The 19,735-nt window shown below is 45.4% G+C and overlaps 7 protein-coding genes across 7 annotated transcripts; 3 read left to right on the top strand and 4 right to left on the bottom strand. All coding sequences in view use genetic code 12, as the record gives it.

Annotated features, from left to right (window-relative positions):
- LODBEIA_P35300 (uncharacterized protein) lies at positions 1-2,277 on the top strand (the record flags this gene model as incomplete). The annotated part of the gene is made up of 1 exon (XM_066973651.1): positions 1-2,277. The coding sequence occupies one exon, from the start codon at positions 1-3 to the stop codon at positions 2,275-2,277; it is 2,277 nt and encodes a 758-aa protein (XP_066830468.1).
- A 344-nt stretch (positions 2,278-2,621) lies between these two features.
- On the top strand, positions 2,622-3,899 carry LODBEIA_P35290 (uncharacterized protein; the record flags this gene model as incomplete). The annotated part of the gene is made up of 2 exons (XM_066973649.1): positions 2,622-2,639; positions 2,814-3,899. The coding sequence occupies 2 exons, from the start codon at positions 2,622-2,624 to the stop codon at positions 3,897-3,899; spliced, it is 1,104 nt and encodes a 367-aa protein (XP_066830467.1).
- A 111-nt stretch (positions 3,900-4,010) lies between these two features.
- Positions 4,011-4,977, bottom strand: LODBEIA_P35280 (uncharacterized protein; the record flags this gene model as incomplete). The annotated part of the gene is made up of 2 exons (XM_066973648.1): positions 4,011-4,877; positions 4,963-4,977. The coding sequence occupies 2 exons, from the start codon at positions 4,975-4,977 to the stop codon at positions 4,011-4,013; spliced, it is 882 nt and encodes a 293-aa protein (XP_066830466.1).
- Positions 4,978-5,396: 419 nt separating this feature from the next.
- Positions 5,397-6,671, bottom strand: LODBEIA_P35270 (uncharacterized protein; the record flags this gene model as incomplete). The annotated part of the gene is made up of 1 exon (XM_066973647.1): positions 5,397-6,671. One exon carries the CDS (start codon positions 6,669-6,671, stop codon positions 5,397-5,399), a length of 1,275 nt encoding a protein of 424 aa, XP_066830465.1.
- A 5,630-nt stretch (positions 6,672-12,301) lies between these two features.
- LODBEIA_P35260 (uncharacterized protein) lies at positions 12,302-14,983 on the bottom strand (the record flags this gene model as incomplete). Its single annotated transcript, XM_066973646.1, has 1 exon — positions 12,302-14,983. The coding sequence occupies one exon, from the start codon at positions 14,981-14,983 to the stop codon at positions 12,302-12,304; it is 2,682 nt and encodes an 893-aa protein (XP_066830464.1).
- Positions 14,984-15,199: 216 nt separating this feature from the next.
- Positions 15,200-16,969, top strand: LODBEIA_P35250 (uncharacterized protein; the record flags this gene model as incomplete). Its single annotated transcript, XM_066973645.1, has 1 exon — positions 15,200-16,969. One exon carries the CDS (start codon positions 15,200-15,202, stop codon positions 16,967-16,969), a length of 1,770 nt encoding a protein of 589 aa, XP_066830463.1.
- A 127-nt stretch (positions 16,970-17,096) lies between these two features.
- Positions 17,097-17,927, bottom strand: LODBEIA_P35240 (uncharacterized protein; the record flags this gene model as incomplete). The annotated part of the gene is made up of 1 exon (XM_066973644.1): positions 17,097-17,927. One exon carries the CDS (start codon positions 17,925-17,927, stop codon positions 17,097-17,099), a length of 831 nt encoding a protein of 276 aa, XP_066830462.1.
- Between the last annotated feature and the right edge of the window lie 1,808 nt (positions 17,928-19,735).

Below are 19,735 nucleotides of genomic sequence, written 5' to 3'. Positions count from 1 at the left end.
ATGCTCACTCCGCAACTACTCGCCTCGTTGAATGCTCAACAGTTGCACGCCATGAAAAACAACCCACAGTTTCAGGAAATGATTAGACAGTTTAAACAGCGCCAAGAGGCAATGCAACAACAGCAGCAGCAGCAGCAAGGGAAAAGTATGTTGAGCAATATTCAGCAACAACAACTGCCGCATGGTTTGGACCAAATGCACCTGGGGCCACCAACTTTTCAACAAGATCCTTCGATGCAAATGAGCCGAGAACAAGCTCTTAGACAACAACAACAGCAGCAGCAGCAGCAGCAGATGCTAATGAACCAACAGCACATGGTCAACCCGATGAACCAAAATTTAGCCCAGCAGCAAACGATGCCATTGCAGTCGCCGCACCCATCCCAACAACCTCAACAACAACCTCAACAGTCGCAACAATCTCAACAATCCCAAGAGGCTCCTTACAAAAGAGGTGTTCCGAACCAAGTCTCCCCTCCAACAGTCAGCGCGCAGAATATGGGTATTCCAGGAGGCTTGCCTATGAACAAAATACCCAGCCGAATGCCCTCTATTCCAGGTGTCCCGGCTGTTGTTGGTGGAGCCAGTGCCAGCCCCAGCATGGGTGCAAGCGGAATACCCACTGGCATCAATATGCCCATGGGAAATATGAATGCAACACCAGCTCCAAATATGAGTCCCGGAAACCAGCAGATCCCACCGAACCAGTTTAGTCGATATCCGCAATTGCAACAAACCAATCCAAATGTCAATTTGAGCTTCCCCGCGGTTCCGCCCAGTGCTCAGAATTTGTTGAGCAAAGTGCCAATGAAACAGTTGGCTAGTTTTGATGAATGGTCGAAAAAATTAAAGCTGCAAGGCAAACCTGTTCCATTGGATACCGAAGTTTACGAGACGACGATCCAGAAGGACGCCATGTTTTTGGCTAACCACGCGCGGCAGTCTCACGAACATAAAATCGAAGTGGAGTCGATGAACAAGGACTTGCAGCATTATAACCAGATCAAGCAACTTCGAATGAACTCGATCCAATTGAGTGCCAAGAACCAGATGAACAATAGCATCTGGGGTGAAGGGTATCAGGGCTACGGGAACGGCATCACGAACGCCATGACAAAGTTGATTCTACCAACACGAGACTACACCGACAATGCCATCAACAGCCGCGTTATGCTGCAGGATAACCTTGCCAAGAACTATATCCCAATACGGCTTGAGTTTGACCAGGAGAGGGACCAATTTAAATTGAGAGATACATTCTTGTGGGATTTGAACGAGACAATTCTCACTGTGGAGGATTTCACGCAGCAGTTGTTGGAAGACTACAAGTTTATACCTCGAGTCCACTACCACACGATAGTGTCCGTTATCAAGGAGCAGATTGCCGAATATCAACAAAAGCCACTCAAAACAGTTGGCGAGCTCCGGATACCAATCAAGATTGATATCATCATCAACAACACCCAACTAACGGACCAGTTTGAATGGGACATCTTGAACTCGGAAGAAGGCGACCCTGAAGAGTTTGCAAGTTGCATGTGCGACGAGCTCTACTTGCCCGGTGAGTTTGGAACCGCTATTGCACACAGCATCAGAGAGCAGACCCAGATGTATTTGAAAGCGTTGAATGCCGCGGGCTGGAACTATGACGGGACTCCCATTAATGATGAAAACATTCGCAGCCATTGCTTACCGGCGTTGAGACTAGTGTCCAAGGACTACCAAATGGTGGATGATTTTTTCTCGATATTGCGCAACCCCACCACTGTGTCCGACTTTAGCCCGCAGTTGATCAAGCTCACGGAGTTGGAAGTGGAAAGGATGGATAAGGAATTGGAGCGAGAAAGCCGCAGAAAGAGAAGACACAACTACAACGAAGATGTGCAACAGGCAATCGGAAGCGGAGGTGTCTTTAGCGCAAGCAGTGCCAGCACATTTGGACCCTTGGGATCCGCCAGCACGGGAAGCGGTGGCTCGAGAGGATTCACCTCGTCGAGAAGAACGGCGGCACACACGGGCAGAGGCACCTCCATGCTTGATTTGTCGGACATCCCCAAGACGTTCAGGACCCCGGCACCTTCGAGTATTTTGCCTGGTGCAGTTGACCTCGGCGTATCTGAAATCTACGAGTACGACGAGGTGTTTGTCAACAAGACGCAAATCCCCAATCCGGATTACAAACCGCCAACTCCGGAACCTGTTTCTAATGACTTGGTGACATATCATCATGACCCCTTGGAAGGCACATTCAATGTCACAATCCGGTTGTTGGATTGAGTCGGAGACAAGCAGCAAGCAGGGAAGTGGGTGGCTTTACTTGTGTACCTGTATGTGTTTTTATTTAATTAGATTTGTAACAATAAGTACTTTTTTTTTGATTGCCTTTCGCTGGCCGTGGCAAATGTTTGTCGTGGTGATGAACACGGTTGTTGTTTCCTTACTTGGTGTGTCACTTGGTAGTGTAGAAGAAGAAGAAGAAGAAGAAGAAAAAGGGTGTAGTGTGCGCGTTTACCATCTTGATGTCTGTTGATACCGGTAAGAGATCCTCCGATTGCGATTCCTATATCCTATCCCCACACACACATTCACGCCTCAACATCATCAGAAAGACGGTATCATAGATGACTGCTTACGAGAGGGTATGTTTCTGTCCATCTACAGAGAAACAACGGAAAAGAGAAGACACAGTTGCCTGCTAGCTGGCTGAGCGCGCCCCCAACCCCACTTCTCCCTCCATCCCCAAAGGCCAACGGCAAACAGGGAGACAGAGAGATCTTGCAATCTCCAAGACGCATACTAACTATTCACCGCAGCTAAGTAATGACGAGAGTACCGCTCATGACGTTTCACCTTCGCGGAGTAGCATGAGCAACACCATGAATTCTTCAACTAGATTATCCATAGATTCCGACACGCAGACAGCTCACAGCCCCGCCTCGTCTTCGTCTCCACCTTCATCTTCGGCTAACCCTTCCTCCGCCACCGTTGTTGATCTCGAGTCGCAGCAACGGCCACGTCTCACGCCGGCACAACGGGCACTACGAGTATTCAACCATTTTGTCCCCATCCAACAGACTTACCATCGTATATCGAATGGAATCCAGCATGGACGCATGGAGCGCAATGTGCCCGGGAGATTTATCGGGCAGGGCACCGATGGTGTTTTCCAGAACCTCATGGCTAAACCGGATACTGCTGCCGTGTTGCAGCAGCAGCAGCGCGAGCTTCATCCGCCCACGTACGAGGAAGCTAGCCAGGACCTGAGCCCGGAGTATTGGGAACTGACGATGATTTCACCCATGTATGAAGACGAGGTGTTTGTGCAGGGTTTACCCATGGGCAACATTGCCAATTTCGCATGGAATGCGCTTGTCACCATTGCGTTTCAGTTTGTCGGCTTCATCTTGTGCTATTTATTGCATACTTCTCATGCTGCCAAACAGGGGTCTCGCTTTGGACTAGGGGTCAATTTGATCATGTATGGATGGAACGTGATGCCTGTCAACACGGGCAATGCCAATGAGAAGCCGCAGAAGTTGATTATTGACGATGCGAATGACTTTGACATTGACAAGAATGCCAAGTTTACCGGTAGAGTCGATAACTATGTCGCTAGTGGCGTGTTTGTGCAGGGTGCCAATGACGCAGCTGACGATGCGTTGGGCGGAGGCAGTTATGCTAATGCTCCCTACGTCGCGTATGGATTGATAGCATTTGGACTCTTTGTGATTTTGAAGAGCTGTGTTGATTACTACAAGATTAAGCAGATGGAGAAGCAGATTTTGAACCCTTCGGTGAGCAGCGCGGTCGAGACCCAAACTGTCACTGGTCAAGTTGAAAACGACGAAGAGTCTTCTGGAAGCGACCACGAAGAACATCACCGTGAACATGAACGGTAATGACAAAGCACGGCGTAATTGTAGAGTTCAAGTTTCCAGCTGTGTGTTTTCCCCTTTTTTTTTCATTTTTTTTTCATTTTTTTGTTCCATTCTATATCTATAGATTTTATATTAATTAAGCAATACCAACATCTTTTCATATATGGTAAACACAATGCCCCCGCTCAAGACCAATCTCCCCAAACGCGGCGTGGCGCCCTTCCAAAACGTAGCCAAGCCCTCGTTTTTGAAAATGCGAACAAAGCAATTCAAAGTCGAAGTATATTTTTTATCCGAGCCCAACGCCTGCATCCTCGTCTTGACGGTGTCGATGGGCATCGTGGTGTACACAGTGACTATCCCAGCAATAGCGCCAACGACAAACGTAGCAGCACTGCTCAACGGCTGATTTGGCGCAGTATGCGTCGCCTGCTGCACCATGCTCTTGATCGCGTTATAACTGCCCAACCTTACAGCTTGGTTCGCAGCCTGTCTCAAACTAACAGGCACAACACCAGCGTAGACCCCCTTGAACCCCAAGTCGCGCACCAACTTGAACGTGCCGCCCGCACCACCATACCTTGGCCTTTCGCGCTGCTTATCGTCAATCAACCCAGTCTTGATCGCCTCAAAGGGGGTGACGGCCACAACGGACTCCAAGAGCCCCGCGCCTAACCCCGCGATCACCCCCCTGGGCCCGCTCAACTTGCCATTGGCGTCAACCAACATGTTCTTGATGGCGTCGAACCCCAAGAAGCGCACCGAGGCCTTGACGGTGTTGCCCACGACGAAAGCGGGACATCCGACGTACAACGCTGATATGCCGTGGGTGGTGGCGACGTTGTAGATGAGCCGGAGCGGGTTCCTGCTGGATCGAGTGGTGGTGGAGCTGGGGGCGAGTTGGAGGCGCGTCTTGGCGAACTCAAAGGGGTATGTTATTACTCCTTCGACTGCGCCTGCTACTCCTCCTGCTATGAAGGATTTGTACGGATCTGGTTTCTGCTTGATGTTAGCGAAAATGATGAAAATCATGAAAGTGGGAGTGGGGGGAGAAAAAGAATCAGTTCTTGGGGGTTTAACATACTTTGGCTTGCGACATGGTGGTGGCGATGAGCTTGGTTTGGGTATATTGTGGGGTGTGGGGCCTCGATGAATATGGAGATTTTTCAGAATTTTCAGATTTTTGCAATCTTGGTTTTCTTTTTTTTTCTTTATGCGCAACCGCTCTCGGCTTGACTCATTTGCTTCTCTCCACACAAACTCACACACACATACACATGATCAAAGTATGCAGAGGACGCGAGAGGCACAAACGTCTAACTCAAATCAAGTCTAATCTCTCATCGATTAAAGGTATCAATTGCAAGTTTAAATAATATACAGTCAAAAGCAAAAAAAAAATCAAAGTTGGCATATCTAAGCACCAGACGAACTAAAGAACATAATATATATAAAAAAAAGAAACTGTCACACCAACACCAATACCAATTGCGTTAAAAAAAAAGAAGAAGACAAAGTTCAGGGCCAGGCTTGGGATCTTCGTTCTTCTGGGTTGATAACTTGCAAGACTTTCCGGTGTGTGTAATCAGCAGCATCAGCAAACGAGTCTTCACTCAATCGGCGTCTGCCCACCATGATCGGGTTCAATCTCGGATCGACAAATCCCTCTACTCCGCCTTGGGCCTTTTGCGGACGTCTGACTCCACTGTCGCCGTGTCCTTGTAGACTGACGCCGGCGTTTTTGTTGACGATTGCATCATGTGGATGATGGAATGGGTTAACCACGGGCGTGTCCAATGGGTGGTGATGGTGGTTGGCTGATTCCTGTTGCAGTTTCTTGTGTGATTTTCTGGAGCCGTGGTCGCGTGACACGCCAGCCAATCCAGCTTGTAACTTGTCATGCGAGTAGAAGCCGGCATCGTCGTCGTAACTATAATTGTCGTCGTCGTCGTCGTCGTATCTGTTTCTTCTCCGGATCAAGAAGAAGGCGAGTGCTGCAATGATGGCGACACCGACTACGCCACCGACAACCCCGCCAACTATTGGTCCCACCGACGATTTCCTCTGGTCGTTGGCATCCGAGGTAGCGGGAGTCGAGGGCGATGATGAAGCATCGTTGTTTGTAGACGATGGAGTCGATGAAGCAGAATCACTGCTTGTTGTCGCAGCAGCAGAATCGGGGTCTCCCGAGGCTGTTTGTGTGAGTGTTTGGTATACAACTTGTCCATGTTCGTCGCTTGTTGTGATTGTACTAGTAATAGTTGAAGCTGATGGCACTGAAGTTAATGTAGTTGCTGCAGATGTAATCGTCGAGCTTGGTGAGCCACTTCCCAAAGAAGATGAAGGAGAAGAGCCAGATGATGAAGAAGAACCAGATGATGAGGAAGAGCCAGATGATGGTGATGATGACGATGATGATGATGATGACCTATTAATATTTCCATCATAAGCAGCGCCATAAAACACTGAATAATCTGAGGAGCCACCGCACATTTCCTTGTTGTAACCGGGACATGGTATATTACAGTTACCATTGCTGGAAGAGCTGGGCAAACTCGATAAGCATATACATTCTGCGCCCTTGATGGCAATGTATTGTGCTTGAGGACAAAGCTGGTGCGAGCAATAGCCTGAACTTTGCCATTGGTATGTTGATTTTGAAGACGAGGAGGATCCAAGCAGTGAATAGCAGCCAATCAATGGTGCCTGTGGATAGTAGTCTAGTGTTGCTGCATTTGTAGCTTGGGTTTGTAAATGGAGTAGCACCAAGACGGATATTAGATGAGGAAACATGTTTACTTTTCGACAATTGGCAAAACCCAGTTCCTAAGATTGAAAAGCAGAAGTGTTTCTCTACTCTGGCTGAGTGTTATAAAATGAGTGGGGGAGGGGAGCTGGAGGGTCCCTATCCTTTTTCTGATTGGACTATGAACCTTCTCACTGAAATATCCTGGTTAAAAGAAAGGAACAGGTGATATCCAGAGTGGTTGTGTTGGTTTCAGCACTGGCTTTTAAAAAAAAAAAAAAAAAATCGTGGTGGGTTTCTTCGTTTCTCAAAGGTAAAGCGAGTGGAGTTAACAGTAGTAGCAGCAGTTTGTCTAGCTCTGAGTGGTCGACAATATAATGAATGGATAAACTGAAGTGAGCTGAACCGGACTGGATTGGATTGGACTAAAATGAATTGGCTAAATCCTAAATCCACACTTGTAGCCCCCTTTTGACGACAAAAATGATGGTAGGTGTTGCTGAAACTGAAAATGAAATTGAAAATCAAAAAAGGAAAAGAAAAGCAAACAAGGCAAGGGAAAACTAAATTTCGAGTCTATAATTAACTGTGAAAGCGAACGAGTGAGTGAGTCAAGGAGTGAATGTTTCCCGAGTCTCCTGGATGTCTTGGACGTGATTTTTTCCTGTAAAACTTTCCTGTTCTTTATTTCCAACGATCCTGAAACTTGTCTTAAAAGCTTTATTCCAATAACAAATAACAACAGAAGAAGAAAAAAGAAAAAAACAGGAAATCTATGTGTGTGTAGAGCGAATGTATGTTTGTAGAAACGAGTGCCGTGGTTGTAGTATATACAACGTGCTGTTGTTCTTGCTGTTCTTGTTGGTGGTACTGGTGGTGGTGTTCTTCTTCAACTTCTAGAAGCGTAAATTGAAGTCGGTGAAAATTTTAATTCTAATTTAATGTTTGTTTGTTAAAGAAAAAAAGAGGGTTGGAAATTTTTTTGCAATTTTTTCTTGTTCTGGACTCTGGCCGGGTCTCTTGCTACAGTCTATTAATGTAGTAGCAGCTTCAACTTCAGCAGTGGTGGGGGGGTGGGTAGTAAGGGTAGTGGTAGATGCTGTTGCTGTTGTTGTTGTCTGGAGGGATAGAGAAAGGGTGTGTTGTGTTGTATTATGTTGTGTCTATCGATGTTGTCCAGTGGAAGAGCAGGTCGACTGGCACCCCAAGAGGGAGGTTTTATCGGTTGTTACGCCTGGGTTGTCTCGTGGTAAACACCTTCGCTACGCCATCCCTTTTTTTGTTTTAATCCAAAGGGGAAGGGGGCTGAAATTAAAACAAAAAAAAAAGGGCGCACGCGATAAATTTAAAAATTAATTCCCATTGCAACAATGCAACCTCCAAGAAACGAAGGGGGGCAACATGAACGTCAAGAACAAGAAGCAAAATAAATGTAGAGGTCTCGAACCTATACATGAGGTTGTAGACACTACAGAGAAAGGGAGAGAAGGAGAGGGACGGAGAGGGCAAGGGGGTGAAAAGTCTAAAAGGAAAAAAAAAAAAAGTCAAATGTCAAATGTCGAATGTCATCGTGGTGGTGACAAAATGTAGTAATGTAGCAGTCGGGTATGGCGTGGTTGGTGGGCCATTTTCGTATTCTTGGAACTGGCTCTAATTCAGTTGTGATTCTTGTTTAAATCCAAGGGCGTGGTTGTAGGATTGTGGATGAGAATGAGGTGGTGATCTTCATCAATCTACCGGGGAAGCAGGAGGACGAAGGATGAGGGATGGTGACACCGACGCAGATGGGAACGGATGAAAAGCAACTACTCTAACTTCTAACTATAGTGTTTCACTACTCTCTGCGGTTTGAGGTATCGATACATCTACTACAGAGATGACAGAGTGCTGCCATTTTTGCCTTTCTTGAAACTCTCACGTCAAATCTAACGAAAACGGGAGAATAACACTGCTTTATTGGCACTCATCTTCGAGCTTGTTGCAGGGCCAGGGTCATCGACTGTTGAAATATCTGTAAATGTTGTTGCAGGCTGTGGTGTTGTTATTATTATATAGTTGTGTTTGAGCCGACTTAATGAGCGTTTCGAAACAAGAGAAAAAAGGAGGAACCGAAAGAATAAAGTGTCGTGAAATGCTGCGACAAAGATAATCGTCAATTAAGTCAGACAAATGAGTTAGTGGCGAATGTCAAGTTTTTTTACGACACTTGTTCAAACTGTTCAACTAACGTTGTGTAACTCATGACGTACCATAGGATGCAATGGATGGTTTCAGCCAACTCCAGTTTTCTTACATATTTGCAGTGAGCATTGTTTCTTACTTGCTTTTTTTCGCCCTATGCTGCATCGCTCAGAGCCATCGCCACCTAAAAGAATGCCGCTGCTGAAAATCGAAGCAAATTTCGTAGCAGCAGAGAAGAAATAAAAAAAAAAAAAAAAACCAACACCACCAACACCGCGTTGTTTGTTTTCTTTATCGCCAACAAAAATCACTTCGACGCGTTTGTTGTTTGTTTTCTTTATTTTTTAATTTTTAAATCTTGAATATAATTTCACTTGCATCGAACTCCAGACACATCCAAAGGCTACAAAAGACTTGAAAAACTTCTCTGCGCCTCGTTTGCCTCTTTTGTCTAGGCATTTCCATCGGTTGTCGATCTTTTTATACGTTACTTGCTCTTGGAATTTTTTAAAACTAGAAAAAAAAGTACGCGTCGTCGAGTGGTTCTACTCTTGGTGCGTGGAACAACTTCTAACCCCCTAAAAGATTGGCAAAAGAAGTGTGCCTTTTTTGAAATTGACTGCCGAAAACTCTATTTAACTCTGGTATTCCGAGATTGCCAGCACAGCAGCCGATACCAGAGGCTACATACAACTAGCCTTTTCGTTATTCGCTTGACATTACCTCTCGCAATGTGTATCCAACAACAAAAATTCAATGAACATGCCAAAGTTAACCCTGCTCTTTTCTAGTCGTCACTCGACGATTTGGTGATCCGTTGTTCCTCTCGCTGTCCGCACAGTTTTCTTGCCTTCATAGTGTTTCGTATTGGCGGGAAAAAAAATTTGAAAATGGCTGCAAAAAAATTGCCGTCTTTTTTTAGCAGCATCACAAGCAATCCCAAAATTACCATTCCTAGTGGTACAGGTTATCTCTCCTTTTACCACCAAAAAAAGATTACACCACTTTAGATTGCCTCAGTCAACGGAGTAGGTCCGTTCCAAGCAACCTTGAGTACAATGTAAAATCAAACGGACCTGGTCCTGCTTCAACAACTGCCCAACCAATCCCTGATTTATCTTGTTCTTTTTCATCATCAACATTGACGTCAATCACCAAAGACTTGCCATTTCCAAACGCAGTGACCATTCGAACCACAGAAGAGTTTAATCAGTTGTTTCAAGTCGATTGGGACCAGGTGAGATCTTTCCTAAACATCCCCTCTGATTCAGCCACCACCACCACCACCACCACCAAAACCAAAACCAAAACCAAAACCACCACCACCACTGTCGTGTTTCATTTCCCAGTAGCGCTAACCATCTATATTGACCAGTTCGGGAATATAAGTGCCGCCGACAGGATTGAAACCGACGACTCTAACAAGCGGGAGGAGTTGCCTCTCGTCGAAGCAGCTGAAGATATTGTTGAAGCTATCAGTGGTGGTGATGCTGGTGATGACGATGCACCAAGTACATCTAATGATGAAAGATCCACTGTGAAGGATAACCAGAAACATTCAACACAGGTGAAAAAGTCATCGGCCTTTTGTCCCGAAGAAGTCGTCAATGAGATTGAGCCCATTGACCAAACTGTTCCATTGAAAGTGAGAAAATCGAACGCATCCAGTTGCGCCTATGTTGACAAGGTTGCAGTTGTCTCCAACCAACCTACATCATTGCGCAAACGCACGAGAATGGTTGAAAAAGCTATGACAAAGTTGAAACCGTTCATTGCTTTGACACTGACTTCACCTTTTACCTTCTTCGTCTCGTGTTGAGCCTTGGGATCACATCCAATTTGCTACCTATATAGAACAAGAAGGAAAAATTGTATCGTGTTTATTAGTGTGCTTTTTTTCTTTTGATTAAAGGTCCGTGCTCTTTCTTCGTTTGCAACCATGGAGGTGCAAATATACTGCTATCAAAAATTATTTCATTGGCTGCTGAGAAGATTTATTAATCCGGAAAGAAAATGGGGCTTTATTATTGATGTTGTGTTGGTGGAAGATAAAAATATGGGGGGGTCGAGAGAGAGGCAGAGAGGAAAAAAAAAGAAGGTCCTAACCAGATTCGAACTGATGTTATTTGGATCAAAACCAAAGGTGATAACCAAGCTACACTATAGAACCTAAAACCAACTATGCCAATGCACCTGGCTTCTACTTGGTACAAATCTATAGTATATTATCATCGCTATTTTTTACAAACATGACGTTGTTGTACTAGAAGACATAATAACTGACGGATACAAGACAAGTAGAGGGAGAAACAGTACCAAAATATAAACTTCTAATATACAGGGTACACAGAAGTGGTAATACAAGTGCCGCCCTTCACATATCGGCTGATCGTGAAGATGAAGGTCGCCTGTACACACCATGCTCGAGGTGGGAGGTATAAGTTGACTAGGTATTGGTGTATGGATGTTCAAAAAGCTGGTGTTAGGATGTGTTTGCATCTTGCATCTTGTGTTGCAGATCCACCAGTAAGACACAAGATGTGGGATCCCCCCCTAGAAAGATACCAGAGCACAAGATGTGAGATCCCCGGGGAGATATCATGGCACAAGATCCAGTTGCATCCTAACACCAGCTTTCCACCGTGTATTAGAAAATCCACGTAAAGGTCACCTTTGAAAAGTCCAATCGCCTCAAGAAGTTCATATTTGAGAATGCTAACGGAACAGCATTCAAAGAAGACCGATTTATTGTTCATTAGGAAACGTGTGGGTGTGTCTTTTTCCCTCCATAGGGACACTTTCATTAGGATAAGTTATTCAAGTATTGATGTGTGGATACACAAAAAGTTGGTGTAAGGATGTGATTGCATCTTGCATCTTGTGTTGCAGATCCCCAATCTTGTACCAGAGCGCAAGATCCAAATGCATCCTAACACCAGCTTTCCACCGTGTACTGAAAATCCACATAAAAGCTGCGTTTGAAAAGTCTAGTTGCCTCAGGAAGATTATAGTTTGAGCATTTGGACCTGCTAGCACTCCGAGAATCCCAGTTCAAGCTTTAGGAGGTGTGTAAGTGTGTCTTTGTCTCTCCACTGTGATGTTGGAAGTCATAACGACACGTTTTTTTGGACATGTTGCTTAAGTATTGGTGTAAGGATACTCTTAAATCTGGTGTTCGGATGTTTTAAATTCTGGTGTTTGGATACATTTTGGATCTTGTGTTGCAAATTTCCAGTGATACAAAATCGCAGGAATCAAATCTACATCTATATGCAAAGATATAACATACAAAATCAAAACCACCCGAAAGGTCTCTTGTCGACACTGGTGCATTGAGTCTTGCTCAGGGGCAATCTTGTAGTCATTTACCAAAACAAGGAACTAATCCGAATTTAAAAAGCAAGAGAGCATCTCACTCGGCTACCGCATACAATAGATGCTTTATGGACAGGCCACGCGCATCTTTAATGGAAGATCTCAGCAAATTATGCCATAGCTATCGCTGCAGCTTCTTATCAACTATATCCGCAACGACTCTATCATCCAAAATCAAGCAGTTTCTCATATACTCCTTACTAGTCAAAATCAACTCGTAGTACATCAAAAATCGAGGCTTGGGGTTCCTCTTTTTGAACAAGATCGACGAAGGGTGAATGAAGCAGGGAGTCTTGTTCTTCTTTGGGTCGATATTCTGGTAGCAGTCCCCCATAGGCGATAACTTGACAACGTTGTTAAAGAACCCGCTCATCAAGCATTTCTGGACAAGCAAGTCATTGGAGGCGTCGTCTTCGGCTATGTGGTCACGTTCTGGATTCAACTTCATGCCTATCTTGGTGCAGATTTTGATCAATTGCTCGTAAATGTTGCGTGCCCTTTTCAATGTCTTGTATTGGGTGAAGTAGTCCTGGCACCATTGACTGGAGTAGCCGCCCACGTTGCTCCATTGTCTATATATGTTCAACAAGGTGAAATGATCGCCTTGTTTACTGGCAAACTCCTCGCGTCGTTTCAAGACTAGTTCACGCCCCAATTTTTTCGGGCTATAGTACAAATTGGCCGATTCCGTTAGCATGGCGATGATGATGCAAATCTCCCTCGTGATTTGATATTTTTCACTTTCCAAAATGCATTTGGAGTAAGTTGGGTCTAGTGGGAACTCGCTCATTTTCGCACCCGTCGAAGTTAATGCGCCTCTCGAGTTCAACGCATCTAAAGAACGAAGCAAATTCAACGACTTTATAAGACTCTGCTTATTAGGAGGATCCAAGAAGGGAAATCGAATCAAGTCGTTGATCCCAAGTGACAACAAGAGAAGCACCACTGAGTTCAAGTTGATTCTCATAATCTCGGGCTTCTGATTGACCTCCAATTCATGATCAAACGAATGCTTAGTAAAGATTCTAAAGCATTTTCCCGGGCCGATTCTACCGGCACGCCCTGCTCGCTGGTCGCAATTTGCTCGCGAACAAGGAACAACCAAGAGACTTTCCATGCCCGTCAGTGGATTGAACTCGGTCTGTTTGACGTAGCCGGGATCAATGACATACGCAACCCCAGGTATGGTGATTGAAGTCTCGGCGATGTTTGTCGCCAACACCAATTTTCTCGCCATTGGTGGCGTCGGCTCGAAAATGCGCTGCTGTTGCTCATGGGGTAAGTTGGCGTATATGCTGCACACCAACAATTTCCCGTGCGCTTTCAACTGGTCCCCGAGCTTAACCACTGCTTCGTGCACTTGAGTTTCCAAGTTTTCAATCTCCTCTTGGCCCGTGAGAAAGACAAGGATGTCCCCTGGCAAAGGCTGCGTCAAGTGTATTTGGAAGATGGTGGTGATTATCGCTTGGAGATAATTTGCCTCGGGCTGCTTCGTGTAGTGTATCTTTACGGGGAATCGGCGGCCGGGGATGTTCAAAATTGGCGAATTGTTGAAAAATTGCGAAAACTTGGTTGCGTTGATAGTAGCACTGGCAATGATTATTTTCAAGTCCTTGCGCGTCTCGGTCAAGTCTTTTAGTAAACTGAGGAGAATCTCGGTGGATAGCGTCCGTTCGTGGGCCTCGTCAATCATGATTGCACCGTATGAGTCCAACTGGGGATCCTTGAGGAACTCACGCAAGAGCATACCATCGGTGAGATACTTTACTTTAGTTCTAGCGCTCGATTTGTCGTCGAATCGAACAGTGTATCCAACCTTGTCGCCCAAGTTTACTTGCATCTCTTGCGCGACTCTTTGCGCTACAGAGGTGGCAGCAACTCGTCTCGGCTGCGTGCATCCGATAATCTTGGTGTCATTGTGGGAGTAGCCAGCATGGTACAAGTACTGCGGCAACTGGGTGGTTTTCCCGGACCCAGTTTCCCCGACAACGATCAACACTTGGTTTTGCAGGACAATCTTGAGGAGCTCATCCTTGTACTTGTAAACGGGGAGACTTTGCTGCACATCCTCAATTTCTCCTTTTTCGGCAATCTGGGGGTCCTGTTGATTCAGTGCTTCGTCTCCCGAGAGTATCTCATCTTCTTCGTAGTTGACGTACTGCGACTCGTCAAAAACGTATTCGTACTCTCTATCGTCGTTGACGTGGATTTTGTCGTCCGTTTTGAGATTCAATTGTTGTGCTCGTCTAAACTGCTCGGCTTCCCAGTTGACCGTTCTCGTCGCCTGTGCCTGTGCTTGCACTTGCACTTGTGCTTGGGCTTTACCATAATACAAGTCAGACCGGCTATGCGAAGAAGAATTTGGTAGATGAAATTGACTAGATTGGGTTCGAGATGTTATGCTTTCGAGTTTATCTTGCAAATTCTCGAGCTTGACTTGGTCCGAGGGGCTGAGGTAGTGTTGTGATTCAAGCTCCTCTATCTGGTGTTCGAGTCTCGACTGGTGACTATAATGATGTTGCTTGTGCAGCTGAGAGTTTGAGTAGTGAGGCCGTTCTTCTCGTCGAGGCCTCTGCTTCTCTGCTAGGTCTTGGCTTACCGTGTTTCCATTTGCTGGTGGTGGTGCTGAAGAGACTCTCGGCAGACGCACATTGTCGCTAACTTCGACAGCAGTCAGAGACTGCCACTGCTGCTGCTGTCCTTGTTCTTGTTGTTGTTGTTGTTCCTCCTCGGTCTCCTCATAATCTATACGGGCTCTCTTTCGACTGAAGCCCTCTCCTTTCTGCCCGTTGCCTTCGTTCATGAAAGTGTTGGTTCTCCGTCGGAGTTGATTTCCCAAACACGATGATCTTCGCAGTGTGAAATTGGGGGAGAGGAAAAAAAATTGAAACTAGCCGCAATTTCCAGTCTGTTTTGGTAGTGGTGGTGATGGTGATGGTGATGGTACTGGTACTATCACCGTTCAGGATTTCTTTAAATAAAATAACCTTTAGCTTTCAATAGCAGAAAAGAGAGCGTTATGGCTCATCATCCAAGGCAAAGAAGGTCTTCGAGGATAGCTCCCTTGCAACATGAAGATTCATCCTTTATAAACCTAGCTCCAGAAGGCTTGCAACCGGCGGACTCGCACCACACCTCAGCACACCTCCCCACCAGTCACAACATCAATGATTCGATTGACCAGTTGACAATGAGCGACCATGCGTTCCACGAAGCACTCGGAACGCCTCCCAACTTGCATTCGAGGTTGTTGGACTCGCCGGTCCAGTCATCATCTGCGTTCTCGGTTCAGTCGTCGCCACGGCCAAACTTTGATTCCTTTGGACCTAGATCGAGCACCAGCTTCTACGACTTGACACGAACGAGCAGTGTCAATACTCTTAATCATTCCTCGTATATCCCGCCTTGGACTCAACCGTACATCATTGGCATTGCGGGAAACTCTGGAAGTGGGAAAACTTCCATTTCGCAGCAAATCATCCAGGGGATAAACCAACCTTGGACTGTTTTATTATCATTTGACAATTTTTATAAAAACTTGAGCGCGGAGGAGAGCAAGCGGGCGTTTGAGAACGAGTATGATTTTGATACGCCCGAGTCGTTGGATTTGGAGGCATTGGTGGATACAGTCAAGGCGTTGAAGCTGGGTGGGAAGGCCACTATACCCGTGTATTCTTTCGCCAAGCATGCTAGGACCGATAAGACAAACACTATTTATGGTGCCAACGTAGTCATCATTGAAGGGCTATACGCCTTGTATGACGAGCGGCTTTTGTCGATGATGGACTTGAAAATCTACGTCGATACTGATTTGGACATTTGTTTGGCCAGAAGGTTGACGAGGGACATCTTGTACAGGGGAAGAGACCTCGAAGGTGCCATCAAGCAGTGGGAAAAATTTGTCAAGCCCAATGCCGTCAAGCACTTGAACCCAACGATGAACAATGCCGACTTGGTCATACCACGCGGGCTAGACAACAGCATCGCCATCAACTTGATGATCAAGCATATCAAGAACCAGCTTGCACTTAAGAGTGCCAAGCACTTGAGAAACTTGAGGAACGTGGGGGTCGATTTTGACTTCAACGTGGACGAGTATAAGAATATCGGAATCTTACCCGTGACCAACCAACTTTGCGGAATAAATACCATATTGTTCAATAAGGACACCTCGAGAGAAGACTTTATCTTTTTCTTCAACAGGATCAGCGGGATCTTGATTGAATTTGCCCAGCAAAACTTCTTTGACGATTACGAAAGTAAAGTGGTTACCACGCCTCAGGGGTTCACGTGCCAAGGGTTGACTATCCCGCAAACTCGAGCAGTGGCCGTGAATATCATTCGAAGCGGAGACTGCTTCATGACCGCGCTCAAGAAATCCTTTTCCGAGTTGGCAGTTGGGAAAATGTTGATCCAGAGCGACTCCTCGACGGGCGAGCCGCAACTACACTATGAAAAACTACCTTCTGCCATTGATCAAATCGGCAAGATTATGTTATTCGACTCGCAGATTATCAGTGGCGCCGGTGTGATCATGGCTATACAGGTATTGATTGACCATAAAGTCAAGGAAGAGGATATAATTGTTATTAGTTATCTTTGCACTGAAATCGGGGTACGGAGAGTTACCAATGTGTTTCCCAAAGTCAAAATTGTCATTGGCAAGTTGTCGTCGATGGATTTGAGTGACGATTGCGCCGTGCCTTGGTATAACCAGGAGAAGTCACTAGATAGTCATTGGCATTTTAGAAATAGGTTCATCGATAGTTTGTATTTTGGAACGGAATAAAACAAAAAAAAGAGAGATAGAGAGAAAAATTTGCAATTGCGTTTGGCTTTTCCTCACATTTTTGCTTTATTAAAATTGATAGGTATTTACTTGACGGACAAAGAAAAAAAAAAAACATCAACAAGTGTCAAAAAACCCTAGGTTCTTCAAACTTTAAAGCAATGGAATTCCTTCTCCGGTGGTTTCTGGGTCCTCGTTCCTGCATATGTCGAGGTAGACTAGACTTGGAAGCGTGTGGGTTTTCACACGGGCTCGACGTAGCAAACGGATCAGTCAACTTCTTCTCTAGATTAAACTCGGTGATTCTCTCCGAGGGGGAAGTTGAAGACGAGCTAGCCGAGGGGCTATCCAAGCTGAAATTCTTCAACTCGGGCCACTCGTGTCCCCCATACTTCACGGCTTCGTGATCTGTAGTTTCAACCAGGTGGTTGTGGTGGTGGTTGTGGTGGGTTGGGTGACGGCGCACTTGCTTGATTCCATCTGAAAAGTTGTTCAAGTCACATATCGAAATCCTGCGGTGGCAAGCGCTAAATTCGTGCGGGTGGGTGATGGGGCTCTCCAGCCGCATGCTTGGGAACGAGGCTGCTTTGGTTACTGTTGGCACGGAGCTCGACAGCGTTGGTGGGTTAGCAGCAGCACCACCACCAACTGCACCAGCAGCAGCAGTCGCGGGAGGGATAAGTGGGCTTGATACTAGATGAGGTGGGTATAGATCACTTGTGTCAACCGCGAAATCATTTATAGAATGGCTAAAGGGACTATATTCTCGCAGTTGTTGCTGTTGTAGTGGTTGTGATTGTGATTGTAGTTCTTGAGCATCAATTGTCGTTTGGCTATTGTTCCCTTCGTTCTTGCTATAAAGCAAAAACGCATTCAAGGGGTCATTTGGTGAATCGTTTTGACCTGGTGAAGCAATAGCTAATGAGCATCTTCTTGTGTGATGATTTGAAGCAGCCATAATGATGGAAAGGTCTTTCGCATTGACTTGCTTTTCTTCTCTAAGGTTAGGTAGGTAATTTTTTTGGTAGTCTTTTTTTTTCTTTGAATGAAGGTGCAAGGAAGAAAAAGCAGAAGCTGGAGAGAAAGACAGGAGAGCCTCTTCTTCTTCGTGGTGGTAGTTGTCGTTGTCGTCTTCTTCTTCTTCTCCTTCTTATCCTTCTTATCCCTCTATTTCTTCTTCGTCTTCTCTTCACCAATTGATGTTAAAACCAATATGGGGGACGGGATTTTTTTTATTTATTTTTATTTATTTTTTTTTATTTCTTTTTATTTTATTGTTCCTTCTCCACCTCTTACCACACCCTTTTTTTTTTGGCCCGCTCTTTTCTCTCCAGTGAGCAGCAGGAGCAGGAACAGGAACAGGAACAGGAACAGGAGCAGCAGCAGCAACAGTGGTTGTACCAAATGCCTTAGAGAGCGGAGTGTAACCAGTTGCTGGTGGGTTCAAGTGTACATGATTGGCGGATCGTGGGTTATGGGTTTAGCCCATTAAGTGGGCAGTGTGGGATTTAATTTGAGAGCGGCTATTCTACTTACTCCAGATGCCGGGTGTTGTTGTCCAAGAGGCAAGAGCAAACTTACACACATATTAGCCGTGACAGTGACAGTAGCAGTAGCAGTAGCAGCAATGGTGATGGCAGCAGCCGTGAGTATGTGCCCTTGCATGAAATGGAGTGATGCGTGTGTGGAGTAGTGGCAGTTGCGTGGCAGTTGGCGACTGACGTGACGCAATTTCTTTTTCACGACAATAACCCATGAGACACAACTCCCCCAGCTTCAAACCACACACATCAACACTCGACCCAACCAAACTTCACTCCCCACACACTCCCCCCTCCTGCTGCTACTACGCTTGACAGCTACGTTAGACCGTGCTTGTTCATGCAGTCATTATATAGTTATATACATGTCACACTTTCTTTTTTGCGAAAACGATTAGATGAAAACTGTTGCTCTCGCTAATGTATAGAAAAGTGTGGAATCTTCTACACACACCCCCCCTTTTGCTGCGAACAAAGCTTTCATTCCCTAGCCACTTGAGACATAGAGATTCAGGTGCATTTCTACTCCGTGTAGATTACTTTCGTCTATTGTATGCATCGTATGTCCTTAGCCTCCAATGTGTATGTGGAGCAAACTGAAACCAAAATAGAAAAAGAAAAACTATCACCAGACCGGAACTTAGAATATGTCAACTGGGTTGCCCATTTGCGATCGAGAAAAAAAAATCTAGCCTACATCAGCCCACATTGGTTATACTTTGTCTTACAATAAACGCGAAAAGGAAACACGCACACACAGCGGCTGTCAAACAAACATGGCCATTCGTGATGCTATATCCGCCGTTCTTCTATTGTGAGATCTGGCCAACTAGCGCGATGTTCTTTTGTTTTTGGTTTTTTTTTTGGTTTTCTTTGAGGGGGGAAAGGGGGGGTTGGTTATCTCCAACAGAGTAGATAAACCCTCCTCGTACGATTTTTGAAACAAAAGTCAGTGGAGCCGAGAGACTTGTCATCAGCTTGGACAGCTATCGAGTCAAACCACTAAACGTCCACGTCAAGCAAAAAAGAAACTGGAATTTGTAGAATACACTTGAAGATAACAAGTAGAAACCCATAATTTTTTTTGAGAGACTTTTCTGGAAAACTGAGGTTTTGGTTCTGCTATAAAAAAGACGAAACATATCCCAAGAAATCCATCCTTACGCTCGTATCTACATGGTCTGCTATTCAATTTTTCATTCGTAACCTATACACATTCAAATTT

Source organism: Lodderomyces beijingensis (assembly GCF_963989305.1).
Source record: "Lodderomyces beijingensis strain CBS 14171 genome assembly, chromosome: 4".
Taxonomy (NCBI): domain Eukaryota; kingdom Fungi; phylum Ascomycota; class Pichiomycetes; order Serinales; family Debaryomycetaceae; genus Lodderomyces; species Lodderomyces beijingensis.
This window is presented reverse-complemented; position numbering and strand designations above follow the sequence as displayed.